The 9,754-nt window shown below is 47.3% G+C and overlaps 1 protein-coding gene across 1 annotated transcript in view; it reads left to right on the top strand.

Annotated features, from left to right (window-relative positions):
* Golm1 (golgi membrane protein 1) overlaps positions 1 to 9,754 on the top strand; it is a 42,686-nt gene that overhangs the window by 6,218 nt on the left and 26,714 nt on the right. The window contains exons 2-3 of the mRNA XM_021179883.2: positions 3,592 to 3,741; positions 4,814 to 4,993. Coding sequence (XP_021035542.1) covers positions 3,613 to 3,741; positions 4,814 to 4,993 — 309 coding nt within the window. The 5' untranslated portion in view covers positions 3,592 to 3,612. The remainder of the gene's footprint in view (positions 1 to 3,591; positions 3,742 to 4,813; positions 4,994 to 9,754) is intronic.

Genomic DNA, 9,754 nt, shown 5'->3' with positions numbered 1-9,754 from the left:
TAGAAGCTATAAACATTCAGAATTCAGGGAAGCACAGTCTTTACAGTTGGGGGACGAGGAAGTAAGTGGGAGGGAGGTAGCCTCTGTACTTCCTGGTGAGTTTATTAAGGAAGTGAACCAGACTTCGTGGACTTGACCTTAAGCCTCCGTTAGAGGAAGTTTGTGACTGTGTTTGAAGATCGTTAATGTTTAAACACCTCGATAGTCCTACTCAAAGGTGTCTGATTTAAGTGTTCACTTCCGTCTTATATCTGGAAAGCAGTTATGGAAGATAGCCATATCAGTAAAACTGTGTTTACAGGAAAGGCCGACTGTGGGCTGTGGGCCGCAGTTTGCTGATCTCTGACTCGGGCAGCTTGAGACCGGGCACAATGTTTTTAAACTCCAAAGCAAGGCGGTGGCCTCAGCCCTCGCAGACCTGGGTGCTGTGCAGGGTTGCTTATCACAGTGGCTTTTGAACTAGCAGCTCTCCAGCTTGCTGGCTGGGTTTAGGTGGAGCCCATCCTGTGGGTAGGACAGAGGTGTGGCCTGTTTGGTAACTTTGTTCCCTAGGCTGGGTTTCTGCGTGTGTCACAGCCAAGAGCAGCTTGCAAAGGAGAGGTTTTATTTGACTTACAGGTTACAGTCTATCCCTGAAGGAGGCCAGAGCAGGAACTTGTATCGGAACACTGCTTACTGGCTTGCTTTCCATGACTTGCTCAGTTTGCTTTTTGATACCAGCCAGGACCACTTGCCTAATGGTGGTACCGCCCACAGGGCTGGGCTGAGCTCCCACATCCATCTTTTTTTTTCCCCCCCGCCAGGATGACATTATTTTATTATACACAGAAAACCCTGAAGACTCTATCCCAGAATCTGTGGAAATAATAATTCAGTGAGGTTGCAAGATATAAAATCAGTTTATAAAGTACAATTAGTTGTTTTTACATAAAATAAGAATGAACTTCCAAGAAAAACTATTTAAATATACGAGCTTTTATAATAGTATCAAAATTAAAAAAAACACTTAGGAATATGCTTAAACAAGTAAGCGAAATAATAATATAATCTATAAAGCACCAGTGAGTCAGTAATGGAGAAAATGTACCAGAGCCTTGCACGGGCCAATCTGAAGGAGGCATTGCTCTTAATTGGTTCCTCTTCCCAGATGGCCAGAGCTTGTGCAAGCAGACAAAACACTGCCGGGCAAGCATGGCTATCCAGACTCTTCCTATCTGATTGCTCATATGTATTTGGCTACGTGATTAAAAATTCTGTGCAAAAGGAAAAAAATTATTTTTGAGACAGGGTTTCTCCATGTAAACTTGAATGTCCTGGAATTTGCTCTGCTCTGTAGACCAGGCTGGCCTTGAGCTCCCAGAGTTCCACCTGCCTCTGCCTTCCAAGGACTGTGAATAAAGATGTATACCACTACCACTTGGCCTAAAAAAGGAAAAGCTTTATAAAGTGCCAATGAATTTGATAGGTCATTTACTGTCCTCCTCCCTCCCTCTTTCTCTATCTCTCTTTGTCTGTCTCTGTCTGTTTGTCTCTCTCTGTCTCATTATACCTGGCCAGGAGTCATACACCTTTAAGGCTACTACTTGGGAGACAAGAGCAGGCGGATCTTGCTGAGTTTGAGGCCAGCCTGGTCTATGGATCAAGTTCGAGGACAGCCTGCACTACATAGAAAGACCCTGTCAAGCAACAATAATAACCAAACAAAACAAAACAACAACAAAAGTTCCCATGGAAGATGTCTGTTTACCACCCAGTGAGCTGAGCCCCTAACCCAGGGCAGGGCCTTGGTTGTGCTAAACCCAGACTACCATTGACCTACATGCTCAGGAGCCTTTCTATTTTCTAAAACAAAGGAGAAAAAATTTCAGCATAGCATAGTGGCTACTGATGCCTGTAATCTCAGCACTGAGGAGGCTGCAGCAGGAGGATGACAGAGGATTCAAAGCCAGCTTGAGCTACAGAGTGCAACTCTATCTTTTTTTTTTTTTTAAGATTTATTTATTATATGTAAGTACACTGTAGCTGTCTTCAGACACTCCAGAAGAGGGAGTCAGATCTCGTTACGGATGGTTGTAAGCCACCATGTAGTTGCTGGGATTTGAACTCTGGATCTTCGAAAGAACAGTCGGGTGCTCTTATCCACTGAGCCATTTCACCAGCCCAACTCTATCTTTTAAAAAGAAGCAAAATTACCTTTTAAGCAAGTATTGGCTTTAACCAGCTGGTTATCGTTTTAAAACACAGTTAGTTGGTAGCTGAAAATCCAGAGTGGTTTTTCATGGTTTTTCTGTTTTGTAGAGACTTTTTATCCAGTTGTGCAGGCTGGGACTGGAGGCTTGGGAGCTTGAGGCCAGCCTGGTCTACACAGTGGACCCATTCTCCCACTCCCACCAGCAGAGTCAGAGACTTTTAACACGAATGGTTATTGCGTTTACCTCAGGAGGGCCTGGGGCAGGGAGGTTTGCAAGGTTTAGATGGTTTAGATTTTGTCAAGTCTACAGTGGGGAAAGAAAAGCTGCAGCTCTCATCCATCTTGGCCACTTCTCTCCATTTCTGTCCCTCAGTCACCCAGCTATGTGGCCTTGCCAGCCCACATTGGCTCTCCCACATGGCTGCTTTCCTACCTGAGGTCCTTGCTCCCATCAGCAGGCTGGTCATCCCTGGCTTTGCAGTGTGCAAACCTTCCCAGGCGGTCACCCTCTGAGCCACACTGAGGAGTTCCTTTTTCTGAGGTCACACTCACAACCATGCTCTAGTGATGTCTGTCAGCTGCAGTAGAGAAGACTTGGTTTTTGTCACCGACCTGTCCCTTGAAATGAGTCACTTTCTGTCCCTGTAACCAAAGCTCTGGATGGGATCGGCTTAAAGAGAGGCTTATTTTGACTCCTGGTTTCCTAGGATTTTTTTCAGGCTCTCATGGGTCCTACCCCATCTTCGCCTGACTGACATCTGCCTCCCATCCCTGTCCCTCTCCCTTGTGATGTACACGGAGCAACTCCCACTCATGGCCAGCAAGGCATTCTTGCTCTGCTTCCAAAGGCTGTACTGGGATGGCAGCTATTCTGTGAGGGCAGATGGCCAAAGCCTCCCTTTCCTAGGGCCAACTTAAAGCGCTCTCTGGAAACCTTAAAAATGTCAGAAGGTCTCATGTGATATGGAAACAAGGTTCGCTATTCCTGTTTGCAAGCATGAACAATCTCAAGTTATACTGGAGATAGGAATGCTAAGCTATGCCCACTACACAGAGAGCAAGTTGGGTTGAAGAGATATGGTTCTATGATGAGAACTCCAGTTTATTGTGTCTGGGTCCCTGTGTGGTGCCAATCTACAAGCCTCACCCTGGAGTGCTGGCTCAACATTCAGGCACCTAGACCTTTGGCTTTGAGCACTGGTATATCCTCTTCATGAATGGTTCCGTGTGTGTGTGTGTGTGTGTGTGTGTGTGTGTGTGTGTGAGAGAGAGAGAGAGAGAGAGACAGAGAGAGAGAGAGCGCTCACATGGTTGCCTTCCTGTGGATACTGAAGATGGATGTGGTCTGCTTCGGGGATGCTAGGCTTAGTGTGGAAACTCATGCGTTTTTTATTTGGCAGGTTCTCAGCCCTGGTTCTAAGATGATGGGACTGGGGAATGGGCGTCGCAGCATGAAGTCTCCGCCCCTTATCCTGGCTGCCCTGGTGGCCTGTGTTATTGTGCTAGGCTTCAACTACTGGATTGCTAGCTCGAGAAGCGTGGAGCTCCAGGTATGTTGTGTCTTTAGAGTATACAAATACCACTGAGTGTTCAAACCAGCTGAGGCACCATGCCACAGGTCCCCTGTGTATTGTCAGCCGGTACCCTGGGTTCCAACACCGTGTGCTAGCGGTGTTTTAGCTCTCCACACCAGCCCCCTCCCCCAAGCTTCCTCTGTGACTACTGAGTTGTGCTTTGCTTTCCATTGAGCGTTTAGGGCAGACGGGAACGTTGGCTGGACACTGCACATTCCTGTCTGTCTGTCAGTCCACTGGAGAAACCAAGGGCCACGTGGGTAGTAATTTTAGGTTTCCCACATATTATGGCCAATGGTAAATGAAGCCATGATTGGGTTTGTTATCGCTGCTTGGTTAAAGCGTCATCCGTGAAGAGGGGACCATGGTCGAGAAAATGCTTCCATAATACGGGCCCTTGGGCCTTTGTTAGTGACTGATGTGAGTGAGCCTATCCCAGTGTGGGGCGGTGCGGACATTGACAAGGCAGTTCGTGCCACCCCTGGGCAGTTGTACAGAAGGAAAGCCGGCTGAGCAAGCCAGCAGGAACAAGTCAGTAAGCAACTTCAGTTCCTGTCACGAGGCCCCTGCCAGTCTGAGTTCCTGCCTTAGCTTCCCTCAAAGATGGGCTGTGACCAGGACGGTTCAGCCAAATCAACCCTTCCCTCCCCAGGTGGCTTTCGGTCGTGATGTTTATCATAGCAATGGGAGGGAACCCTATCTAAGACATGGAACGATGAGTCTCTCATTGGGCTCCTCTGAGGCCTCCCGTTCTTTAGGTCGTGATTGTTGTCTTTGATCTGCCCAGCCTCACCCTGCAGAGAACATGCTCACCCCTCCCCTTGATGGTTAGGTCATCGGCTGCCTCTGGCAAGTGTCCAACGCAAGCACTTTAGCAAGTCCCCCTGCCCCTGTGTCCTCCGGGTAATCGTCCATCCACCACCCCTTCCCTTGTTCTGTTCTCCACTGGGCCGTAAGCTTTGGTCCTATGACACCTTGGTTGAGGGAGGTGGCAGCATCTCAGCTGGCGGCTTGGATCTTCATGGCTGTGGCCGTGTCTTCCTTCTAGACGCGCATTGTAGAGCTGGAAGGCCGGGTCCGCAGGGCGGCTGCAGAGAGAGGTGCTGTAGAGCTGAAGAAGAATGAGTTCCAGGGCGAGCTGCAGAAGCAGAGAGAGCAACTTGACAGGATCCAGTCTAGCCACAGCTTCCAGCTGGAGAATGTCAACAAGCTACACCAGGATGAGAAGGTAAGGCCGACCGCTTCCCCATCACCCTCTCCCGAGTGACACCTCCTACCTGTCTGTATTCATCTGGGTGTAGTAAGCCTTATGTCATTGCATGGAGGTGTGAGCAGGCTACTGCAGTGGTTAGTTAGTTGTCGGTCTGCTCTCTATGGCTCAGTAGCCACCAGCCATGTGAGGCTGTTGAATGCTTGAACCGTGACTCAATTTAATTTAATTTTAACTAACTGAAATCAAGTTGTCAAATATGTTCAGTGACTGCAGTATTCACCGGTGTGAGTTGGTAGGGAAGCTATCTTGGGCTGAAGTTTTGGGAGTTGCGTTCCAGGGTCAAGCAGACCCCTCATAGGTCCCGGGAGCTGCTTGCTTTCCTTCCTTTCTCAGTGAGAGTCACAGGTATGGTTGGGTACCCCATCTGATACCTGATATCTGAGGTGTGCCACATTCTGAAACTTTTTAAGCCCCTGACTCACGCAGGTGTGGATTTAGGGACACTTTGGATGTCGGGTTTTTTTTGGTGAGATATGAATGAGTTCAAGTTCGTGTAAATATGCTAAAATCTGGAAAACCTTGATCCTGAAATACAAGCGGCCCTAGCGGAGTGGGCAGTGAAAGGTGAGCCCCTGAGGGTCTCCCAGCTTGCTCGTCAGCTGCTGGGTTATCAGTCCGTCTGTCAGGTTCTCTGCTGTTCTCTGCTGTTCATGCCATGGTGGGGTCCCCTGAGAGCTCATGGGGAAACAAAGCAATACAAGCACTGCCCCAGACTCTTTGGGAATCAGGGCTCAAAGACTAAGTTATAGAAGATTGGCCACACGTTCCTGTGTCCCCACATTTTGTCTAGACTCGCAAATCATACCATAGAGCCCTATGAGCTGACCCAGAGGTTGCAGTGTGAAATCAAGTGTGCGTGGCATTGCAGCTAAGGAGAGAACCAGGCTCTGTGTCCTCGGCGTTTTGCCTTTTCCTAACCAAGTAAAGTTTTCTTTGTTCATCTGTTTGTTTTTCAAGGCTGGGTTTCTCTGTGTAGCCCTAGGTGTCCTGGAACTAGCTTCGTAGATCAGGCTGTCTTCAAACTCACCACTTCTCAGCACTGAGAGAATGATTTAAAAGTAAAAGCCAGTATGGTTAGAGATAATGATAATGATTTGGGGGAAAAAAATGTTGAACTAAACTATTTTTTATAAAGATTTTCATATTTTATTTTATGTGTTTGACTGTTTTTCCTGCATGTAAGTGCTCCAGCTCTGTGCCTGGTATCCCCAGAGGCCAAAAGAGGGCACTAGATGCCCTGGAACTGGAGTTAGAGATGGTTGTGAGCTGCCAGGTCTGTATTGGAAACTGAACTCAGGTCCTTTGTAGGAGCAACCACTGATCTTAATTGCCGAACCATCTTTCGAGCCCCTGAACTAAGCTATATTTATTCACACTTGCTGGAACTGGTGGAGGCTATGACAGCTTAGAGCCTTTCTGTCCACCTTGTGCCTTTCTCCCAGATTGCTGCCCTGCCCAGAATTTGAATTAGGTTGGGTCTTGGGGTCCTTAGCCCTGACATCGGCTTCCTCAGGATTCTGTGACATGGACCAGGGCATTGAGGAGATACGAGGTACCACTTAAGAAGTTCCATATCTGGAGGACCCAGCAGTCATCGCACACGTATGGGCTCCACCCGAATGTTATATATACATTCAGACAGGGTCTTTGTATTTCAGGACACCTGAGAATCTGTGTCCTACTGCCCCTGCTTATCAAATGGTGGGATTAGAGGTTGTTAATCTCCCTGGGCAAGAATGAGACCACTACCACAATTTTTAAGCCAGATTTGAACCAAGTTTTATTAAATACTGACCAGGGCAATGGACACTGCCCAGGTTTATACCTCGGATTCCCAGGGAATGGCTGCCAATCACATTAGTCTGGTGCTTATAAAGGCAAAACCCACAAAGCTAAGTGCTTCCGGGCTTCATCCAACGGGGTGGGAGAGGTGGGGGCTGAGCATGCGTCCTGATGTACCTCCTGCCCCCCGCATGATCGAGCATATCCTATGCAGTTGGAGCAGCCAACCTTGTTTACAGAAGTGAAAACACGTGGCTTGTTATGTGAACAACAGCCCCCAGCAGTCCAGGAATGATCTGTCCTTGGGAAAGTGGGGCTTACTAGAGGCATTAGAGGCATTTTTGTTTTATAGATCTTTTTAAGCACAGTAATTAAAACTGAAAACATAACTTTAGCACCTACAAGGTGTGCACAAAGTACCATGCCTGGCACCCAGATACTATACGAGGGTCGTGATCATTTATAAAGCTGGGCTTGTGCCTGTTCTTTCTTAGTCTCCTGCCTTTCTCTTCTGCCTCTAAAGCCGGCGCCGTGAACTTGAATATTGTTGAACTTTCCCATATCCAAAAGCAGTCCACGTTTACATTCATGTTTCAGGTGTTGGCCTCTGTCACTCTTCTGGTGGTCAGTTTTCCCTTGAGTTCCTTGCCGAGGGCAGGTCTCCTTCATTCCTTGAGACAGCCACACCCTCCTTAAACTGAAGTTTATCAGGCACTCCTCACTGAGGTGACCTTCCTTGTTCCCAGTTTCCCTCAGTTGACAGATGGGACAGATGGCTGATGAGCTGCTACTCTGCCCCGCTCCCTGGGCTCTGGGAGTTTTCGATGCTTGTGCAGTTTCACCAAGTCCAGTCTAGGTCCAAGTTGTGACAGGAATTTATTACATAATGCCCACATTCAGGAAATGAAAAATAATTGGGTGTTATATGTGTTAAATTTGTTTCGTGAATCCATTGTTTCGGTTTATTAAAAGAAGAAGAATGGTGTATATGTAAATGTTTGCACTGACTCCCAAGGTAAACTTTGTCCTTGTAAATTATGGCTAAAGGAGCCCGGAAGATTCAGGGAGAAATCACATGCTGACTGGTTGGATTATGTCAGAAACCTATTTTTCTAAGTTTTATTTTGTTCTGTTTGTATGAGCGTCTTGCCTGCACGTATCTACGTGTGCCTCTTGCAAGCCTGGTGTCTATAGAGGTTAAAGAAGTTGTCAGGTCTCCTGGAATTGGAGTTCAGGTGGCTGTGAGCCACCATGGACTGCTGGGAATAGAACTCTAGGTCTTGTTCTGAGAGCGCTGACTGCTCTTAACCTTGGGGCCTGCTCTCCAGCCCCATGAAACCCATTTTTATAAACTGTTGTATTGGTCCCAAAGTCCCAAACGTCACATCAGTTGGCCCTTAGTTCCTGTTGATATTTTGTTCTCTCCTCACTGTTCCTGTCTAAGTAGAACTATTTAGTTCTTGTCTTAGTTAGGGTTTTACTGTTGTGAACAGACACCATGACCAAGGCAAGTCTTATAAAGGACAACATTTAGTAGGGGCTGGCTCATAGGTTCAGTACATTGTCATCATGGTGAGAGCATGGCAGCATCCAGGCAGGGACAGTGCAGACAGAGCTAAGAATTCTACATCTTCATCTGAAGGCTGCTAGCCAGATACTGACTTCCAGGCAGCTAAAATGAGGATCTTAAAGCCCACGCCCACAGTGCCACACCTTCTCTAACAAGGCCATACCTCCAAATAGTGCCACTCCTTGGGCCAAGCATATTCAAACCATGACAGCTCCCTAAACAGTGTCAGACCCTTTAGTGTCTCATGGTGTTAGCTGACAGTGAGAAGAAGCTCCAGGGCTTGGTTACAGAGTGAGCGGACGCCCATGACCCCATGTGCTAGGTAACCTCCATTCAGCTTTGAAGGAAGATGAGATTCTCTCAAATATTTGCATGATAATAACTTTTAGATGCAGAAGTCTTTTCCCAAATGAGATGTGGAGTTAATGCAGAAGTCTGCACACAGAACGGTATAAGGGAGTGTGAAGGGTGGGCAGGACAAATCCTAGCTGGCTGATTGGGTAGTTTGTTGGGAGATGATTGTGTATATGATGGCTAGTGTCACTGTCAGCTTTGACTAATCCTTCTTCCATGGATGATCTTTCCCACGTTGCCATCACTCACATACATAGGTGGCCATGTTCTGAGAGCGAATTTGGACCTTGTCCAGGCACTGACCAACCTGGGTTTCCCTGTCTTGGGAACTTGAGCCCTATCCCAGAGACTCTGTGATCTTTGAATAGTTCTGGTTGAGTCACCCTTCTCTAAAATGCTCAAGACTGGAAGCGTGTTCAGTCTTGACTATATTAGAATAGCCTCTCCCGGTTGAACACCCTAAACCGAAAGCCTCCAAACTTAGAGTTTATGGAAGGTGAGAGTTCCGCATTTGGCTTGAAGGCCCATGCCTGTCTATTGTCCTGGCACCTGAGGATCTCTTGAGCCCAGGAGTTTGAAGCCAGTCTGGGTAATCCCATCTTAGAACACTTCTTTAAGGTTTTAGATTATTGCTCTTTGTATTAGAGCTGCCTGGCATGTAAGTACATTCAGGTGAAAAAGACTTCAGCTGGAGCTAGGATGGTCTCAGTAGCAGAACAACTGCTGAGTATGCTGGGTCCCAGGCTCAGTGACAAGTCTTCAGAAAGTAAATCCCACAGTACACTTTTATTGCGTAAGAATCATTCATTTTGAAGAACCCATATTAAAAGAACCATATGCTGCTTGTGTAATATCACAGCATTCTTGTGTTAATTCATTTTCTCAGTTACCCACAGAGGGCCTCCATTCCCCACAGAAGGCCTCTATTCCCCACAGAGGGTCTCCATTCCTCACAGAGGGCCTCCATAACCCACATAGGGTCTCCATTCTCCACAGAGGGCCTCCATTCC

This window comes from Mus caroli, chromosome 13 (assembly GCF_900094665.2).
Source record: "Mus caroli chromosome 13, CAROLI_EIJ_v1.1, whole genome shotgun sequence".
NCBI classification, from domain to species: Eukaryota; Metazoa; Chordata; class Mammalia; order Rodentia; family Muridae; genus Mus; species Mus caroli.
The sequence above is the reverse complement of the archived record's forward strand: the minus strand, read 5'-3'. Positions and strand labels throughout refer to the sequence as shown.